At 32.2% G+C, this 22589-nt stretch overlaps 1 protein-coding gene and 1 pseudogene across 1 annotated transcript in view; one reads left to right on the top strand and one right to left on the bottom strand.

Moving 5' to 3' along the window:
- LOC145277988 (triple QxxK/R motif-containing protein-like) overlaps positions 1-22589 on the bottom strand; it is a 41245-nt gene that overhangs the window by 5800 nt on the left and 12856 nt on the right. The window contains exons 2-3 of the mRNA XM_080130131.1: positions 7972-8096; positions 1536-1621 (exon numbers count right to left, since the gene is read on the bottom strand). Coding sequence (XP_079986257.1) covers positions 1536-1621; positions 7972-8035 — 150 coding nt within the window. The 5' untranslated portion in view covers positions 8036-8096. The remainder of the gene's footprint in view (positions 1-1535; positions 1622-7971; positions 8097-22589) is intronic.
- LOC145278420 (5S ribosomal RNA) lies at positions 20356-20474 on the top strand (annotated as a pseudogene).

Raw genomic sequence — 22589 nt, 5'->3', positions numbered from 1 at the left:
GTAACATTGTATATTTTTTTAAAAGCATAGCTACATTTTAAAAGACCCAACACATTGTAGACTCAGTCGCAAGGTACATAAGAAAAAAAAAACTCAACTCAAACCACTTTTTCTTATTTTTTTTTATAGCAAAAGCCTTTATATCTAGTATTTCCAACAACACATTTTTCTTAATATTTAAACAATTAATCTCTTCTTTTCACCGGACATGTGCGACTTTTCACCCCTGCTGTGACATCACCCATGTGTCTCGAACACATGCTTTTCCAAACACCAGCCACACTTCAAACACGTGCTTCTTTCGTCACGTCTTGAAGACCACTACTCCGAACACCCCGGATTCTCCAGTCATACATCCTTTTGTCCCTGCTGTGACGTCACTTTGTACAGTTGGCTTACTCATTTGCATATTTTTATAAGGCTGCTGCTGCTCCCAGTGTCAGCAGCTCTGTTATGGCTGTAAGTCTTTGGCGATGATGGCTTCTGACACATTTTGCAATGTTGATGATCCAACAGCTCTACTCCGTCAACACCTCAATCGCAAGTCTTTGCCATCTCTCCTGTTACTATGGTTTGAATATGTGGCTTGTTGCCTGGAGGGAGAGCTAATGCATAATGCAACACTCACTACCTCTGTCTGTCTCTCTCCATCAATCTTTCTCTTTCGATTCGAACCTCCGTGACTGGATGCAAATCTTAGATATGCCTCGGCAGGGCATTAACAAACTTACATACACAATGAACATCCAACGTATACTTCAATGAACTCTCGTATACACTAACGCACACATAGATGCAACAAACAGTTTACTACATGTTGTACAATCTGCAAACAATGACATTCAACCCTTCTAGTAATCGAACACGCTACCTTCCCAATAATTGGTTCCACAACGCAGCCTACAAAGTGGGACCCCAGCCAATAACCAGCAACAAAATTGCTCCTGGTGTCTGCAACAAACACCCTTAACCATTCAAACACAACAAAAGTCAATTGAACATTAGTGAAAAAAAATTAATATATAAAAAAACAAAAGTAAATAAAATTTTTAAATATCAATCAAAAATATGTAAGGGTAGATAACTCATCACTTACAGTCTCATCATCTTGTTTAATAGCAATGACACACTTCTGAAGATCAATGAAAACCACAAAACTGCAGTATGTGTTAAAATTATGCAGTTAATTTAGTCAAATCTCAATTGTTAGATTTGACACACTGCTGCTAAAATTCCTTAGTCCAAAAACTCAACTCTCTGCTATTACTCTCTCAACTTCAAAAGCACTTCTTCAAAATCCAACTCCAAAAGGAACACCCTCTCTGAAAAATCAGGGTTCTTATCTCCAACTAGGAGCATCTCATTTGCATATTAGGTGATAACATTGCAGGCATGTAAAGAGATAAAGCGGCCATTTTTAGTTCTTTTTTTCTTCATTCATTTTTGGTCCATCCACAAGGTAGGTTTGTAACAACTTTTTAAACATTTCAAACCACAAGCTACATAAAAAGAGATTTAATTATGCTGGAATTTACCTTTATTGGCATCGCAGATTTCTTCAAATCTGACTTTTTCTTTGCTTCTTTTACATCTTTCTTTGACTTTTTGTTGTTGTCCTTGCCTGTAAAGAAAAAGAAAAAAAAAAAATAATCAAAGAATTCATTTTAACCCTCCCTAAAAAATATTATTTTATTTTATTTATATTATTATTTTGCAAGCCTGGTAAATGTTAAACATATTGAATACAGTTTGTTTTTAGCCTTTTTCCATTTTTGTTTAAAAAAAAAAACAGGAAAAATAAACAGATTAAAATGCACGCAATCAAATTGAATTCTGAATAACAATAAAAAAAAGCAATTATTTTCCTTAAAACCTATAGGATTAAAGATTTCCTCCTTCCTGCATTCGTCACATACTCAGACTTAGCTAATTTTGATATCTTTTGACTTTAATTCCTATCTCTATAAAGTTAGTTATGTGTATATATTATTTATGTCTATATATGGTATGATAGTGAATGAACATATACTACACTGACCACCAAAGGAGGAAGTAATAACTGGGAGGATGGTATCATAGTGAACGTATATTAAGGTCCCCCCTCCCATAAAAAAAGGAAAACTTAATATGCAATGATATGACAACAAAACAGATACTATAAAAAGAAAAGAGAAGGTAATCCTGGGAGGATTGTATTATGAGGAACGAACATATACTCTACTGCAAGGTTTCACAATGGCGTCTATCCAGCCCACCCGGGTATCATTATGAAATTTCAGGTAGGTGGTGGCTAAATTATTGTATAGGGGATCCCTAAGATCCTTTGGGGGGGAGGATAAAATAGCTTTTAGTAACATACCTAAGTTATTCGTATTATAAACTCCGACCTTCTTCAGGTGTATCTTGTCGAACTCGGAAATGTTTCTGTCGAACTCGGGAATTTGGATGGAATCTCAAGCGGAACCCTTTATTTACTTCACGGGGGTAGCATGCTCTTGTTCAGTCATCCATGACTGGATAAAGGTCCTAAGTAATTTGCAATTGTATTTTTCGGTCACCCAATCTGAGGATTGAACCATCAACCTTCAGGAGAATATCCCTTATACAACTGATTTTTCCAAGTACTCAACCGAAACGTTGTGAAAATCACACTCAAGATGAGAACAGTAGTCTGATGAATCCAAATAATACGAATAACCAATCCTCATCTAAAAAAATTCAGAAACGTCACATAACTAGGTGTTGCTCAACCGACTTTCTTTTGGATTCACAATTCATGTAGAAATTGATTGCATCACACTTATTTTTAATTGGAAAAATTAATTCAAGAATCACACCTTGTAATGTTTACAAACCTTCTTAAGTGTTTCCTGAATCTAATTTCTGATTCATATTTTCAACGTCTTTTTCATTAATGTTATATATATATATATAATAATGCTCATGTTATGTATATAATAATGTTTAATGTTATATATATAATAATGTTATATATATAATAATGTTATATATATAATAATGTTTAATGTTATATATATAATAATGTTATATATATAATAATGTTTAATGTTATATATATAATAATGTTATATATATAATAATGTTATATATATAATAATGTTTAATGTTATATATAATAATGCTTAATGTTATATATATAATAATGCTTAATGTTATATATATAATAATGCTTAATGTTATATATATAATAATGCTTAATGTTATATATAATAATGTTTAATGTTATATATAATAATGTTTAATGTTATATATAATAATGTTTAATGTTATATATAATAATGTTATATATATATATATATATAATAATGTTTAATGTTATATATAATAATGCTTAATGTTATACATATAATAATGTTATAGTACAGAAGGATTTATTTACAAAGTGCTAACAAAATTGTCTTTTGTTTACTTTAATTGAAAATTTTATTTATATTTTGAAATTGGATATACAACTTTTGATAATTTTGTTTTTGTTACATACAATTCATGAATGCAAACAAGATTTAGGTTTTAAACTGTCAATATTGATAAAGAATGTTCCAATTTTTTATATTCAGCATTGATGTAAAATCCTTTATATTTTATATGTAACTATTTGTATTTGTCATAATGAAACGCAATAATAAACATGAATAAATTATGTACTACCACCACTACTTATTATGTAAGGACGCATTGGGAGGGGGGCAGTAGTAAGTATCTGAGTGTTCTAGGAGGGCGTTTGCCAAAAAAGGTTGGGAAAATCTGTTCTACTGCCCCCACCCTCGAAAAGGGAGGTAATTGCTGGGAGGAATATGTCATGACGAATGAAAATATTTTACATTATTCCCTTCCAAGAAAGAGATAGTAATATCTGGGAGGATGGTATCATGATAAATGAATATATACTACATTACTCCCGAAAAAAACAAAAGTTTACTACACTAATCCTCCAAATTAGAGAAGGTAATGCCTGTAAGTATGCTACAACAGAATAGGTACTCTATTGACCTCTTCCCCAAAGGATGGTATATTTTCATTCATCTAAAAAATGCCTAGTCATAAAAACATTATTTTTGGTGGTGCCTTGGCTTTTTGACTAAAATCAAAGTTCCGGAATTGAGGACTCGCCTAAATGTTCTTGCTGTGACATACTTGAATAAGAAATGCTCAATCACGAACGTTTCCAATACTGTTCTGGCAGTATTTCAACAAGGTGACAGCTCATATCAATTCCGAGCATCCTCTGCCACTAAACGTAATCTACATAATTGACAACATCATGTCTGCATGAGATGGGGAGACAATTGTAGTGCAAATGGTGGTATGTACATCATGTCTGAGAGAAAACCAAAAATGTTGAATCTTTTGCTAATTTGGATTTGATCACATTCTTTGAGTGTTACGTGGGAGCACGATTAAGTGTTGATACCAATAATAGAGTTAAAATACGTGATGACAAAGATTCCTCTCCTTCTTTGATTGGATTTTTATTCAATCAGTGAAAAGCAATGATGATTTACAAACGCTGATGCGTTAAGTTATTAGCGAAAGCAATGCAGACAAACAGCTCAATCTATCTCCTTGTCACATCACATATATCTTTACCTAAAGAGAGAGAGAAGGCAAGTAATTTAAAAAAAAACAGTCGACACACAAATGAGACCACATGGGGGCAGAAAATATTTAAAAAAAGATTCTGAGTTCAAATGTCGTTAGATGCAGACGTTGCCAGAATCTATGGCGGAGAAATGATCAAATTTGCCACTGAGTGGAGATAACTGTACGGAAAAAAGGGCAGACACCACAAAGAATCATGCTTACCACAAATTGAGGAATGCACATGTTACTGCGAATCTCAAAGAACTATTAAAATTCCGGAAAGCTTGGAATTAGATGATGACTTCTCTTGAATATTTTATTTCTGTTGGATCTTTCATTTTATTCAGATTATATCTTTTCTAAGAGATAAGTATTATTATACCCTCCTTTTATCCCGATCCTGTCCACTCCCATGAATAACCAAACAAAAGTCTTCAGACATTTGTTTTCAGTTGACCAAATATTATTTTATATCATATAATGAAAAGACAAAGAGAGAAAAGAAAGAGATCGATTAACTTGCTGACTTCCTTCATTTGCCCCGTTTTGTTCAGACCCGTTGCGACATTGCATTCTATATTTTGTTTTGTGATTATTAAATTTTATTGTATAATAAAATAGCTGATGTATTTATAGATACATATGTATAATCTTGTTTTTATGTCTGGTCATTTGTTCTTGTCTTGTCGAAATATGTTCCGGTTTATTTCATGATGGTACTGATCAAAGAACCTTGGATTACCTTGTCATTTGGGTCGTAAATTCCACAACTGGCATTTCACATTTTTTTCTTTTCTTAACATGATATATATTTAGGAATAAAGTTCAAAGTAGAATCTCTCAATTGGGATGTATCATAACACAAGCACCAGCTGAAGGTCAAAATCAGAAGTGATAGAAATTGATTTACATTCCTTTTTTTTTTTTTTTTTTTTTTTAATCTGGACGCAAGTAGTGAACTGCGTGTATACAAAGAAATAAATTATGTTCCTTGCCTGAACATGGCACATGCGATTACTAGTCCTATAGGACCCAAACCCTTCAGATAAATTCCACCTCTTAGTTATATATACAGTATTTCAAAATACTATGTTGTTTTAATTATCTCATTTTGATGTGAAGTTAGGATAGATGAAAAACTTTCACATTTATTCATTTAGATGCACAGGACAATCTCCTAAACTAATGAACTGATCATTAGGAATTTTTTAATATATTTTAGACAACATTGTGAGTAACATTGGCACATTATTTTCTGTAAATGTTAACATTTACATAATGTGTATATAATAATGCATATATATGAAGGGTTTTTTTATAGTCTTTAAAATTTTTGGCACTTCTACACTATCAGAACGAAATTTCGGAAATCGTAACACTGAATTTCACACGAAAACAATGGTATCTATGTATTTCTGGTATTTTTATTAAAAAAATTACGAAAATCGATAAGGTAGAAAATTATTAAAGAAAATAGAATTTGAATAAAACGATCGTATTTGCTTAAAAGAGTTCAAAAGGGAGGTAATTTTCCGTTTCGATTTATTTTATAAAAATAAGATGGCTGCAATTTTTCACCTGCTAACACAATTAAAGTTTATATATTATTGAATTGGAATTCATTACTGAGATGAGTATTATTTATTAATAAATAATACTCATTGCAATAATAAATTAACGATTAAAGTTTTTTTAAAAATAATTCAATAATATTCAGGTAATTTCGACTGCATAATTTGGAAGCTACAATTGTAATTTATTAGAATTGACAAAAAAAATCAGTGGAAATCATTGTTTATTATTTGAAAACTCCATTTATCGACTACAAAATTTAATTCTGATAGTGTAGAAGCACCAAATTTTTTTATGAATTGATTATGAATTTTGGAATATACATTCTTGGCAACCTGGTGAGTAGCAAGAGTACATTATACGAGAGAGCATTCCAAAAGTAATGTCTCCTAAAAAAAAAAGCAACCTGTGTCATAAATGTCCATCAAAAGACATGCATCATTGAATTCCTCCATGCAGAAAAAATTGAACTGATCAACATTTGAATGTTTACAAAGATAATGCAGTTGATGTCAGCACAGATAGGAGATGAGTTGGTCAATTTCAGAGTGGCAGCAGAGATGTGAGTGACAAAGTGTACGCCAGACACCCATGCATAGTCACCACTCTATAGCTATATAGAAAAATAAATTCTAGAACGCAAAAGGTTGCTCGTTTTAGTGGTACAAATCCCGTTTTTGTAGCTCTGCAACTTTTTGAGTTAAAAAAACAGATGACTTTACTTTTGGAATAACCCTCATATGGTTTCCGTTGGCCTTCAGCCCACGATCACAGTGTAGTATCTGTTCTGATGCTGCATTTCACCTTTTCTGTCCCCGGTCAGTGGAAGAGAAATCCTTCATGATTGAGACAATTTTTATTTTTGTTCCTATATAGAGTGCCCCCTTTTGGGGAACTGGATTTTTCCCACATTATAAACCAACATTGTGTCTAACTCTGCTTTCGTGGGGAGGCAAGTAAATAGGAACCCTCATATTTTTTTTAAACATTGTTTACAAAGTGTGTCAAACCAAACTCATATGGTCCTGGATATGACCTTAAACTATATCCGATGGTGAGGCCCCAGCTTGCGGGCTCTGGGGAGTGTGGAGCCACCCTTTAATTGCCATTGCTCCCAGGTCCACTCTGACTCGGAGTGGTAGTATCTGTTAGGGTCCCAACTATGAGTTAAATAGAAACTGACTTGCAAAAAACAAATATATTCTATTAAAAAATTTTTATTCAAAATCACCGGATTCGGCATTAAATAACCTGAAAAGGGTTGATATGCCGTAAAACAAAAACAACCAACCAAACTCATATTTACTCCCAAAACTTAAAATAAGTTAGATGTGAAAATTTAATTAACAAAAGAATTGCTCTATATCAAATTTGAAATTATATTAAATGATACACTTTTAAAAGGATCGATGCATCATGTGGTAGCATCAATGGTATACATGTGTTTGGCAAAATCCCAAACTATTGAACTTATTACGGAATATGTATTCTAGACAACCAGGTGAGTAACATGGGCATATTTATTTTATTTGTGCAAACTTCACCATTTAGGGGGTTGCTATAAAAACTGTACCATACCTAATAAGAAAAATACATTAAAATTTAAAACTAGTATTTATAAATTTAAAAACTAAAAACAATTAAGAAAATATTTATGCAAAAAAAATTAAAAATAAGCGAAACAAAAATGAAAGTAAAATAATAAATTCATACAACTAGTAATACAAATTCTATTAAATGATAAATGCATACAATTTCTTTTTTCTTCAACATAAAACTTAATATTAATTTACTTACCAATATTTTTACGGTAGCTCTCAACAGGTGTGCCTTGGCTGACTTGTGCATCTTTCTTTCCCATGATTAATGGTTGGGTGGACGACAGGAGTTTTGGATATCAATAAGCAATCAATAAGTTGAAACTATAAAAATCAAATAAAAGAAATCATTGTTGGAATTTTGAAAAGTTCAAATTGTTAATTTTATTATTGCTATGAGCAGTGACAGTAGTTCAGTGGTTAACGATATGGACTGACAACCTAAGTGTGCCAAGTTCGAATCCAGTTAATTCTGCAAAAACACTTTCACTTAGGATGTTGGCAACCTTCACATGGTCTGTACTGTATGTACCACATGTCTTTCTAAAAAGAATTCTAACAAGAAACATATCGGGGAATCCAATGCTAACAATAGAATCATCAGATTCATATGAAATGAATAGATTATTGATATAGTGCGACTATCTTTTTATCTCTCAATTCTCAAGTAAAATTTGATAAAATGCAGCACCAAAGTAATCGTTTATGACAACAAATCCTAGGCAGCTTATAAGGGACACCATAACTGTAAATAGTCCACCTACAGAGGAAGACCTGGAAAACTACCGGAGGTTTCTATTTGAAACAGACGGCAAATACTACCAAAAGGCCTAATGGGTTGGAGGCATTAGGTTTAACGAGACCAAGCCTAAGATGCCAGAGCCAATCATAACTCCTAGTCAGTGAGAATCGAAGACGTTATGTGACTTAAAACTTTTGATTACCACCATCTGCACTGCATCCTCTGTGTCTGATGGTGTTAGATATCGGCAGGGCAACACCGAAGGTGTGCTAGTCAAAGATTATTATGATTGTTATAATAATTGTAAAAATAGAATGTTATCATAGTGAAGTAAATATTTACAGATAAAATTATGCATGTTAAAATGTTTTAATAGAAAAGAATGTTACAACACAAACAATAAGTTAAAAAATAGGTTGACCTCTAGAGTCTGATGTAGCATTATGTAGAGGTCACTTAAGATGTGGGCTTAGGGTAGAGCTTGAAAGACGTATCATTTTTGAGTCAATAGAGGGATAGAGACGATCCTTAGATCATCATGACTCCAAGTACAGGGGATCAAAAATGTCGATAATCTAGGACCAGCATTGCAGCTTCCCAATGGAGGAAACACTCAGTAAATAAAGCTGCTGTAATCACCACTAAGACTGAGTTGTACAAATCTTCATTTCCAGTTTTCTGTCAAACAAGACTAAAGATGAACCAGGTATGTTTCTCCGGTTGGCCCAATGTAAAAACCCCAGAGAACTGTTATCTATTCTTTTTCAGTTCAAAATGTTGTAAATGTCCTTTGTTAAACTGTACCTGCTAATATACCAACACTGTCATAAGTTTTACCCACACATCAATTCAGTGAACAATTCATATCACTAGACGATATGCAAATTTCAACACGTGTGTGTGTGTGTATATATATATATATATATATATATATATAATATATATTTGTAGTCATCAACATACAGTCCTGTTTCGCTATATCACAACTCATCAATGCTGCTAGACGAGCACTTCTCCCAAGCCGATGATTGAACCTAGAACTATCGCGTTGACAGTCAGTAGTTCTACCGATCGACCCATGGGAGCAGCGCTTGTAAATAATCTCGCCAAATGTCTAAACAAACATCACATATATATATATATATATGTATATAACAGACACACATATACATAACATATACAATCCCCTCTATATATACACCCTGACAATATAACAATAGTAGCATTTCATCTCAAACAGCAGCACAGTATGTTTCCATTGCAAAAATAACTCCATCCAACAAGTCATTCTCATAAGTCTGTGCATCAATTGAGAGATTCACTATTGTTTGAAACTCTTGACATTGCGATTGAATCAAACGCGCACAGTGACCAATCACCAGAAATTGCTGCAAAAGTTTGCAGTGTGGTAACTGCATATTAGGTGTAGGTTTCCTCGTCAAAGACAAATTTTATAGAAAAAGTATATTAAAATAAAATCTTAAATTGTTAAATGACCTTGTAACACGCTGGCATCGTGAATTCAAACATGGCCGGAAGTCTGTGGAAACAGCTCCCAGACCTGATTGCCACCCTTTTGCCATTGATGAGGTATCTTTCTGTCAAGTTGAGGCTGCTATTTTGGAAATCGGCGCATTACTATTCGCCAAATAGCCCAAGATGTCAAGATTAGTACAGGGTCTGTGGAAGCTATCACTCATGACTATTTGCATATGCATAAGGTGTCTGCCAGATGGATTCCCAGGTTGCTCACACCATTCCAGAAGAGAAAACGTGTTGAGTACTCGAGGATGAATTTGGAGATGTGCCAAGAAGATGAGTCAAAGTTTTTCAAAAGACTGATTACACAGGATTAAACCTGGGTCCATCACTATGATCCAGAGACCAAAGCCCAGTCAATGCAGTGGAAGCACTTGGAGTCACCACCTCCAAAGAAGGCAAGGGTGCGGGCAAGGTCATGCTCAGTCTTCTGGGACCAGGACGGAGTAGTGATAACAGATTTCCTGGCAAAGGGTACCACAATTACAGGAGCCTATTATGCTTCACTTTTGGGGAAATTAAGGGAAGCTATCAAAATCAAGAGGCGGGGCAAGATCAGCAAAGGTACCCTCCTCCTGCAGGACAACGCTCTGGTCCACAACTTGCATGTCACCAGATCAGAAGTATGGGCATGTGGTTATAAAATCCTCCCCCACCCTCCCTACTCTCCTAACCTTGCACCCTCTGACTTTCACCTCTTCCCAGCCATGAAGTTGTTTTTGAAAGGCAAGCATTTTCCAGATGATGCAGCCTTGATTTCTGAAGTCACGTGGGGTCTTCTACAAAAATGGTCTCCAGAGCTGCATCAAACGATGGGAGAAATGCATAACTCTGGGTGGTTCCTATGTAAAGAAAGACTAATAACTGTGCCAAGTTTCGTTGCTCTACTACTAGGGGAAGTGGGTCAGGGGCATTACTTATTGCACGCCCCTCGTACATTTAATGTTCATTTTCTCAAAGTCAATTTATGATTCTGAGGTTTTAGTAAAAAGGAAAGTTTTTTCCTTTTAAGAAAGTGTTGCATAATCAACACATGTCGATTCAGGTCTTGCTCAGGTTTTATTTTCTTTCAAACAACTGTCTAGAATTATATTCACGCACATATCAACCTAGAACAAGTTTTCAAAAACATCTTTTATTATATAAAAGGCAAATGTCTGTGTGTTTGTGTGTGTGCTTGTATGTCTGCTAAAAACTTTTATCATCCGCATCATATATGCAGAAATGCAGCAATGTTAGAAAGAGCAATCTCTTGGAAAGAAAATATTGAAAAATTTGGAAAAAATTTTCGATTATTTTGTGTAAAAATTTTGTTTTGCTTGAAGGGGAGAGGCAGATAAAAACCTTGCTTTCAACGTGTCTTGCAAACCACGCATGCGCTAATGGTCGTTAAGTTCTTCTGTTATGTCCTTCAGATTTAAATAGCTAAATTTACGACATTATAACATCTGTGTCCTCGCGAGCCCATCAATAAGGCATTCACTTACTAATTTGAGTTACGCGAGTTCGCATCTAGCATGGGTCAATTTTTTTTTTTCAAGTCCCATTTTTTTTGTTTTTTTTTTACAACTGGGCAACGCCCCCCCCCCACTAATCTTTTATACGGTTCATATTTTTATTTATTCTTCTAGAAAATCAAAATGAATATGGTTGTTTTACATATCTTAAGAATGGGGAGGGGGGCATTCCCTTGACAGCCGAGACACCGACTCAGAAATGCAGCTGCCTTCACTGAAATCTACTGAAATAGAGATCAAGCAAGACACGATGCGAAAGTGATGTCATTGCTCTTCCAACTTTAACATCACTTCCTATGACTCTGATGAGGAAAGAGGTGGGTAAGACAAACATTCGGTGTAAAGTGGAAAGGAAATGCTGACAGCTGCCAATATTCAATAAAAGAACTTAAAATAAAAACAGTTGACAACTGGTAGATCTAATCTTCAAATACATAACTCTTTTCTTTTTTTTAAAGCATGACAACAATAAGATACCAAGCAACGTTATCAAATTTCTAGTAGAACTCATTAAATAATGTTAACAATAAATTAAAATGTTGACATTTTCAAGAACAATGCCAGATTTAACTTTAGTAAATCTGTATATAGGTGTCGATAAGAAATCTTAGGGTAGATTAAATACTTTATAACAAGAGCAATGGAATATCAAAACTATGGTTCACAGACTATATATGTTTGTCAACCTGGGAGTTAAAACTCAACAGAAGATAATATTTATAAATGTATTTTGACTTCTAATATCATTAATGACTAGGTTTTTTTTTTTTAAATATCTGGAAGGATATCTAAAGGATATTTTCTTTTGTAGATTAATCTATCTATCTATCTTCTATACATCTATAAAGTTAAGTTTTTTCCCGCTCTGACATTGATATTAAAACCCTACTTTTCCTATTTAAAAATTAAAACAAACTTCTTAATATATTCAGTAATGGATATGCAAACGACTACATGAAGGTTAACTAATTTGCATATACCTTTGAAAAACGAGTGTTCATTAATTAATTATTCATTTTGACGTTTTTTTATTAGATGATTGGTTTCATTTAACTATTATGCTTCTACTTATGCATAATCTCTACATTGTGCATGATTTGAGAGAAATTAAGATGAAAACGGTCTAGCACACCCACGTATTTATATGTAAAAGTGACCTTGTTGGTGTGTGTAAAACATCGCTACCACCCTCTCTGAATATTTGGTTTATAGACTTAAAAGCATAGGATATTTAGACCTCGCGAAAACTTAATTTTTTTTTTTTTTTTTTTTTTTTACACCATAAAAATAGCTGCTAAAGAGTCAAAATTAAAAAAAGAAAAAAAACAGTTGACCTTGACAGGAGTAAATCAACAAACTTTTTAGCATATATATTTTTAGTTTGAAGTTGCTAAATTTTTAGCCCTTTATATCTACCTGGCAATAACTCAGACGGTAACAATGAAGGCTGAAATGCTAAATAATGAATATGGCTAGAGCACGGAATGTTTTGGTTTCGATTCCAGTTGATGGCACCACAGTCATTTTCTTTTTAACTTTTAAAATCGTTACAATATAATAATCAATAGAAATTTGCTCTATAATAATAGACACAAAATCTGCATAAATTAAAATATCATATTTAAGCATATTTTATGACCGGGCAATGCTGGAAGATCTGCTAATATTATAAAAAATAAGAATTGTTATTGCATTTTGGATTAATATAGGATTTGTGCATCTTTGAATTTAAACAATAATTTAATTCCTTTCATTATCAGTATTACTGTTCTGGGATAAGCTAATCTACCCATTTCAAGAATAAATGGACTTATCCAGAAACAAATATAGTTACATCTAAACATCTTGATAACAGACTAAAATAGATACGCATTATATACGTTTGAAGCCAAAACAACACATTATTATAAAATAAACAGACATTTATTTTGTTTGAAATTTATGTTAAAATTCATAAATATATTTCGAGGCAAGTCTCATCTTCAGTATGTCCTTCTTTGTTTTTTTTTTCTTTTCTGATTCTCTGCCCCAGCAACAACATGACAAAAAAAAAAAAGAAAAAAGAAAGACATAATGAAGATGAGGCTTTGCCTCGAAATATATTTATGAATTTCAACATAAATTTCAAACAAAATAAATGCCTGCTTATTTCATAATAATGCGTTGTTTTGGCTTCAAACGTATATAATACATATTTATTTTATTCAAACTCAACCGGCGCTTCTAAGAAACAAAAAATCTTAACATGAATCTGGTAACAGGTCGAGGTCGAAGACACATGCCAGTCAAAGTTCAGTAAAGACTGAGTCATTTTAGTATCCTTTTATCTGGCAAGCTGAGATATTTGTTCTGGGTTGTCCTAGGATGTCAACCCTCCCAGGTTTTGCCTCCTATCTTTTGGGTAGAGTAAGTTTATTGCTTTACTGCCTGAAGCACCCTGATCAGGCAATTTTTAAAAGGTCAGTGTTCCTCCTTTATGAACGTTGCCTTGACGCTCTCCACCTTCCAACCTTGTATCACATCTTCTTGCAATGTGGAGGAAGTAAATACTGCTATTCATGGCAATTATGTCCTCCAGAATCATGACATATACTTCCGTAACATTCTTTTTCTAATATACTTCTTGTTAATTATTCTATGTTTGTCTTGATTATTATTGGCTTGCAATGCTACAAAAATTATAATCATGGGTGTCGAGCTGGTACCCCAAATATTAAACACAGATTCATGAAATTTTAAAAGATTTGACAAACTGACAAAGATTAAAATAAAATGGGGTGTTAATATCACTATTAATAAAAAAAAACTTTTTTTTATTAATATATTTTGTAATGTACTTTAATACCCCACCCCATAAATGAAATTAAAGATGATTAGAAATAATAAAACCCCTATCTTTTGGCGTCTGTTTTTTGCACCAACAATCTTCCAAAAACTCATTGCTGAGTGAAAAATATCTTTTCATCCTTTAGAAAAGTCAAATTATTAAAACAATTAAAGTTTAATAGAACAATATACTCAATTCTTTTGTTTTTTTTTTAACAAAGACTGTTAAAAAAACATCTGAAGAAATTTGAAGGTTTATACTTTCAAGTCTCAACATTAAATTCAATGCTTAGTTAGAATTACACTTATTTTAAAAATATAGAAAAAATCTTTATGTCTGTACTCATCACGGAACAAAGATGTCATTCTTAAAATCATACAGGTTCGGCTAGTAACTTTTCTATTTGGCTAGTAAACGAAAATATTTAGTTGTCAAAGGTCAACTAAAGATAAATTCGTCCATAGAACCCGGTTGGATGTACTTAATGATAACAAAATTAAATCAGAAATATTTCATCTTAATGGCATTTCAAAATTTATAAATGAATTAAATTTGCAAGTCCAAGGAAGGAAATCTGACTTTGTTAGTCGTTCACAAATGATTATAGGTTTTATAAGCAAATTGAAATACTGTAGAAAACAATTGGACAAGCATGCTCTATCACTGTTTTAGAATTGTATTAGTATCAATCCTACTTTTTTCTGTTTCATTTTACATTGATGTTATCAAAAATTAAGAGCCTACCTGATATATGAGATACACAGATATTTGAATGTTCCATTAATCTTCTTTATCTCTCAAACACGAAGAAGCTAAGAACACAATTTTCCTCTCCCCAATTTACCATTTTAATCTTCATCTCAATATATAATATTTTGATTACAGAAATTCCCCTCTGGACCAAAGTATCGTAGGTTTGCAACAACAGATACCACATACAAATTTATTATGTCTAGACTATTAGCCACTATCTTATGTAACTTTAGAACACCATTTTAGACACAGTTATCATAATAAATTCTACATTTCATCCTAGGAACAACACCATTACAATCGCAACCATCTTTAGAGAAAGTTGTTCCTATTTTCCCTCTAAATATCAAGTTCTCCTACTGACCCCAGTCTTCACCAGGAGGAATTCTGCACTTTCGACAGATATAGAGTTTCACCCTTTGTAACTTGATCATAAACACAAACATACCATTAGCTCTCTTTTCCGACTCTTAAATAATAACATCTCCCACGCCAAATTCCGCCCAATCTGATTAGTTTAGACCTGACATTCTTATATTCTGGAATGATTATATAGCCTACATAAACAAACATTTCAAAAATTCTCCAAAATGGCGTCACTCTCTATAGGAGACATTAATGCTAACAGAAAAAACAATTACATACATATTAACCGCTCATACACAGACACTTAAATACTGGTACCCTTAATTACTGGAACAAATGTGCACAAGTAAAAAAATAGGTAATTGACCATAAACCTAAACCCTAACTTTCAAACACGCCGGCAGGTCTGTCAATTGAGGTATGGAAGAACAAAATGGATACAATACTTCCACTATTCTACAAAACTGCCCACTTATATATTGGGACAAAATATTAAGATAATTTTTAAAATATATTTTTTCAAACATATTTACGTCTTGTTTTTTTTTTACAAATATAGTCACATTTTCTTTTGTAAATGTACTATATTTAAATATACTTTATTTAAACTTGCGCAATCTATTATGATCGTCGCCGCTTTAAACGTAAATGTTTCGGCAATATCATCTACTGGATTCATACTTATGTTGTTTGAATTTTATGTTTTTTTAACATATGTAAAATTTTCACATTTTAAAATTATCAAACTATTTTTATAGTTAACTATATTTTATGTTTACTTTTTACTCCCCCCCTCTTATAATAAAAACATAAAAATATGTAAACTTTTTTTATCAATTGATTTTCTTTTTTTAATCGTATATCTTTTCAAAAACTATGTTTATTTAAGTTAATGTTATATATTTTAAAACTATTTGCGAATCCAGTAGATGATATTGCTAAAACATTTATTTTTAAATCGGCAAGGATCATAATAGATTGTGCATGTTTAAACAAAGTATATTTAAATACAGTATATTTAAAGAAAGTACATTTTAAAAAAATGTAACTATATTTAGAAACAAAAATCAAAACAAAATGTAAATGTTTAAAAAAATATATTAACAAAAAAAATCTTAATATTTTGCCCAAATCTATATATATAAAAATGTAACTCTTGGTTCATTCGCAATTAAAAGTCTAAAAAACCACTGGACGGATGGCTTCCACGTTTTGGTATAATATGTTTACTATATCCATGTGTGTTTTTATATATTTCTTTTTAATTATAACATTATACTTAATTTTTCTATGATAAATAGGTGTTTTTCTTTGTACCGATACGCCATTTTTTTATTTAGGGACAATTATTTATTACTGCTTCCTGTCACGTGACCAGTGTTACAATTTAGCGGTTTTCCTGCTAGATCTGGAGATTTCGTTTGCAATCTAGCGGGGAATTCTAGAAAATCTGGAGATATTTGGCACCCACACATCCTCAATTTTAGATTAAAAAATAAAGAAAAGCGCTTGAAAATACTTTAAAACATAAAATAAACTCATTCGAGTAAGTAAAAAAAAAGTAGCATTTATTGCCTTTGTAACAATTATTTATTGATTATTTGTTTTGTTTTTCACCTTTTTTCGGCTAACCATTCTTAAATCTCGCTATAAAATCGATTTTTCCAAGTACATTTAAGGTGGGGGGGGGCATTCCAACCTCCGAAGTTTAGTTTAAAATATGATCTAAGCAACCCTGCTTTATTTAGAAGTATTTAGTTGAAAATTGTAAAAAGCAAGAAACAACAGCAAAAAAAACAAAAAAAACAAACTTATAGCAATACAGTAGAATTTAATTATCTACCAACCTAAATACTTTTAATATGCTAAAACAAGGTTTTTTTTGTTTTTTATTTTTCTAATTTCAATGTTGCACCATTATTGTGATGTTTAATTTGCAGTATATTTCAATTTAACTTTTATTATAAAAAGTTTGAGTTTATGATTTGTTTCCTACAAAAAAAAAAAATACCCTCTCTGAAAAAAACAGGCAAAACTAGCTGATAAAATATGTAAGCTTTCTGGGGAGCTAACCGCTTCAATATAATTCCAGAAAGATATAGTGAGAAAACACGGAACATTTTATATATTGAATATACTATATTTATAATTTTTTTATGGTAGGAAGTTAAAATATGGAGTTGGGGGTGGGGGAATTAGCGATTTTTGAAAATTTCAGACGATAAAAGTTAAAAATCTAGCGATTTTCTGGAGATTTCTTTCTCCTGATCTCGCGGTTTTTTTTTAATCTCAGCTGCCAACATTGCATCACTAAAAAAAAACACTACAGGCTTAATGTAAACAGAATGTGTTTACAATATCGGTAAATTTTCAATGGGTTTAATCACATGATTATTGATAATGTAACCATGTGATTGAAATTTAATTTAAATTAACCACACGTGGTCGCTTTCCTATCAAATATTCATCGAAAAATGGTAGGTACACACAAAATGAATGCCGACGCTCAAAGTGTATACACATTTTGACTCCTCCCTTTACTTAAAAATTCACCAAAAATCAGGAAATTAACGAATTCTAATGAAAATTGCAGTATTTTTCAAATAATGATCGCAGAATATAATGAACTAATTATTTTTATTTAAATCTTAGTGAAAATGTTTTATTTTGTTTAAACAAAAAATACCTTTACTAAAGTTTTCAGTAGTAAATAAAAAACAAGAATTTATTTTTGCTTTTTTTATATAAATAAAGCATCGTAATTTGTAACAATAAAAAATAATTTTTACAGTAACATTACGAAAAAAGCCCCTAAAGTCCATATTAATGAATTCGATATAACTCAAAGAAAAATGAATTCTCGCATACTATTCAGAAAATTAAAGATTCAATTAGATTCCTATTTCAGTCACCTAAATTATTTAGGGTGAAATGAGTTTAGGAATTTATAGCCAAACCTAAATATTTTTTTTTTTTTTGCTTAAAAAAAATAGCATTAATACAGTAAGTTAGGTAAAATTTGCATAGAATGCTCTGCTTTACGGTTGTAAAAATGGAACGGAAATTTGAATTTCGTTCCCTTTTGAATTCGGTACATTTTTACATTACGTCCAACTCATCGTTCACATTCGACGCGTCAACTTTTATAGCTTTTCGGGTATTCTGGCAAGGTTAGGGGTGTCTATTCCAAAAGCCGTTCTTAACATGGGTAGATTGGTAGGTTTGTCAGAAATTTCGTGAAAAATAGTGAATAATTCCACCCCGTCTTTCCAAGCTTATAACTCCTCAAAAAATCTAACTCAAGCCCTAATTTTTTTTTCCAATTAAAGGAGCAAGGACCAAGGTTTCATTAAAACAAAAAACAAAAACAAACGACATGTTTTTTTTTAAAAAAAGGTTTTAACTTCGGACTTTACAGGTAAATTTCTAAAAAACACTACTTTTTTTTGTTTTAAATTTGAATATATTATTTATTGACCTTTTCTCTTCAATTTGTGATATATAACACTTTGGTGAATAAATTATTTACTTCTTAATAGACATTTCAAAATGGGAGGCGTCAATTATTCAACCCCCTGTCTTTCCAAGCTTATAACTACTCGAAAAATGTAATTGAAGCCCTAATTTTGTTTTCAATTAAAGAAGTAAGGACCAAGGTTTCATAAAAAAAAAGAAAAAACAAACAACGTGGTTTAAAAAAAAAAGGTTTTAAACTTCGAACTTTACAGGTAAATTTCTAAAAAACATTACTTTTTTTGTTTTAAATTTGAATATATTACTTATTGACCTTTTCTCTTCAATTTGTGATATATAAAACTTTGGTAAGTAAATTAATTATTTACTTTTTACTAGACACTTGAAAATGGGGGGGGGGGCGTGAATTAAAAAAAAACGTTTGTCTAAAATATTATATTCGGTTTATTGGAAAGAGCATAAAATTTCACATTGACCCTGAAAATATATTAAAAATAGAATCAATAGAAAAATTTTGATAGATTTTTAAAGTTTAAAAATTGAAAAATATTGAGTTCGTAAAATTCATTACTGTTTTTTAAAAAATAAAAAAAAATATTTCTATTACTTTTAAAACAACTTTAATAGTTTATTTTGGAAGTATAATCCATAAAGAAAATAAACAACCCACTTTTAAAAGAGAAATTACGAGATTTTTATATTTTATTCGCAGTTTCATGATAGGGGTATCAAAAATTCCTACAAAAATTCTGATACATCTACTAGATTGGAGTGTTTATTCGTTGTAAACGTACCCGACAACCTATAAATGTCCACATTTCCAATGTGAATGGTAAGCTGGACTTATGTAAAAAATAACAAAAAGATATACCAAACTGACTTTTTCGTTTAAAAATGGAATTATTTCCCTTTCGTTATTAACTTTTTTTTTTTAAATTTTTTTTTTAATAAATATTTTGTGTTTTATATACATAAAGTACAATTGTTGAATGTTACAGTTTTGATTATATTCGTTTGGGGGGGGGGCACAATTAAAAAATTAAGAAAGATTAAAACGAAGCAAAATTTAAGTTTCCGTTCCATTTTTGCAACAACCGTAAAACAGCGCATACTCAGCAAGTTTTATCGTAATTTATAAGCATAATATTGAAACACTAAATCCACATTTTATTTTATTTTTTTTGCATAATTAATGATGGAAGTATTTTTCTGGTATTTTTTTAATATCTTTAAAAAAAAATAAAATAATTTGTACATTCTCTTGAAAAAAAGAATCAAACTTTTCTCTACTTTCACATGTGTTCCATTTTAACAAACTGAGCCACAGCAACGCGTGGCCGGATACAGCTAGTATATATATAAATAAAGTACGGCATAATCACGTTGACACACCGGTTCCCGTCAGATCACCGAAGTTAAGCAACGTTGAGCCTGGTCATTACTAAAATGGGTGACCAATTTGGGAAGTCCAGGTGCTGTATGTAGGAGGACGTTGACACCTCCCTGCAAAAAGTTGCAAAAACCTAACGTTGTCATCTCCCCTAACGGGGATATACATGTGATTGGGGACCGCTTGTGAATTTCATACTCCCATGAAACTTCCTCCTTCGGAGGAAACTGATTAAACCCTGAATAGGGTTGGTGCTGACTGCACTGCGCACACACACACACACAAATATATAAATAAGCAGTTTTGAAGAATAGTGAAAGTATTGTATCCATTTTGTGCTTCCATACCCCAATTGACAGACCTGCTGGCATGTTTGAAAGTTAGGGTCTGCTTTTATGCACAATTACTGATTTTTTACACTGATTACCTATGCTACAGTTTTAATGTAAATTTCATTACATAGAAAAACAATTATTTTTATATCCTTGTGCTTTCACAAAAATTGCACACACATTAATTTTTTTTTTGTGGGAGGTGGGTAAATTTGTACATTAGGTCCACCTCCACAATTTTCTTTCCAATGACAACTTTTAAAGGTTTTCGACTATGCTGACTAAGAAAATCTCCTTCAAATTTTGCCAGGCAAGTACCTGTAGAGATATAAACACTTGTATTTCACTAGTTGCCAGGTTTGTACGCATTTGTAAACAAATCTACTTCTCTCCAACCGACACTGCCACCCCCTAATTTTTTTTTTAATACTGTTTCTAGCATTTGTGGGTGGGTGCGCTGACAATGATTATCACGATTAAATTTTGGGGGATTCCCCCCCCCCTCCCTCCAAAAAAGAAGTGGGTTGTCTACTGCTAAAGCCATTCTTTACATGGGGATGTTGGGAGTGTCTATTCCGAATGCCATTCTTAACATGGGGAGTTTGGGATGTGTATTCTAAACACCGTTCTTCTTAACATGATAATACTCAAAGAAGTGAAAAAAGTCATAATTGTTTTGTGTTACACGTTAAAACAGACAACATGAAACTGGAATTTAATTTAATACTATTAATGGAAGAGTTGAAAAGAGGAGGAAGACTTGAACAACAAACGGAAACAGCTACGACAGCTACAACTGATTTCGATCACTCCAAACAGTTCATATACAGTGAGAATCTTTAACTTCTAAAATTTTTGTTTTTACTTTCCATTATTATTCTAATGGATCATTTTTCATAATTTTATTGATTCTGACTGATTTATGCATTCCTGTAACTATTTTTTTTTTTTAATTTAAACAGTACCTGCATGTTATCGCCCCAAACCAGCATTAATTGCCAGTGAAAGCCAGATTATTTCATTTCGGGCACAAGTGTCAGCAATTGTTTGAGGATGGCAGTGGTCACCAACAACAACCATAGTTTACATTTTTGCAAGAGGGGGGATAGGCTTCTACCGGACAACGTTGGTTAACAGGTACTGAAGGTGTACAATTCTTTGTAAAAGCTAATGTGAGTTAATCATATCAAGAATATCTGATTTGGGCCATAAATACTTTGTGATTTTGAATATTTGATCAAGGTTTACTTCTAGGGAACTTGTCCTTGTGCCAGGTTGTTCTGACAAACCCCTGTACAGAGTGATCTTAGACACTCGAGGATAATGTCTAGTAGTCATTCAAGTTCTCTCCTACTCATAAGAGTGTTATGGAATGTGAAGAACGATTATGAAGATATGAGGAAGTCATCCACACACTTTACTCGCTGTGGCTTGAAGGTTCAGCTAACGATGAACCCAAGGATAACATTGAGCCTGAAGTAGTTCAAAAAATTTGAAAGCTAAAAGAAAATGATTAAGAAAAAATACCAAAAGGTGTTTTTCAATGCATTGAAACAAAAGTAACATTTGATTGAATCAAGCATTATATCCTTTCAAGCTACTTGGTGACGTTGCAAAAAAAAAAAAAAAAAAAAAAAAAAAAAGAAAAAAGACCACACAAAACTTCAGCTCACTGCAGCAGCGTCGTCCGTCAGTACTTTCTATAGACTCGTTTTCACCTTCCTCTCATCTGCTTCAGTGGCCTATTTTTTATAAAAGACAGAGTCCTCTAAATTTGCATATGTGCGCGAGAGCACACAAGATTCGGCGAGACTGCATTGTTATATAACGCTGCAGGCGCCATCTTGGACCCTTTTCAGCATCATGATGCTGCGTCG

The sequence above is a fragment of the Euprymna scolopes genome, chromosome 6 (genome assembly GCF_053919585.1).
Source record: "Euprymna scolopes isolate OS-2025 chromosome 6, ASM5391958v1, whole genome shotgun sequence".
NCBI lineage: Eukaryota > Metazoa > Mollusca > Cephalopoda > Sepiida > Sepiolidae > Euprymna > Euprymna scolopes.
The sequence above is the reverse complement of the archived record's forward strand: the minus strand, read 5'-3'. Positions and strand labels throughout refer to the sequence as shown.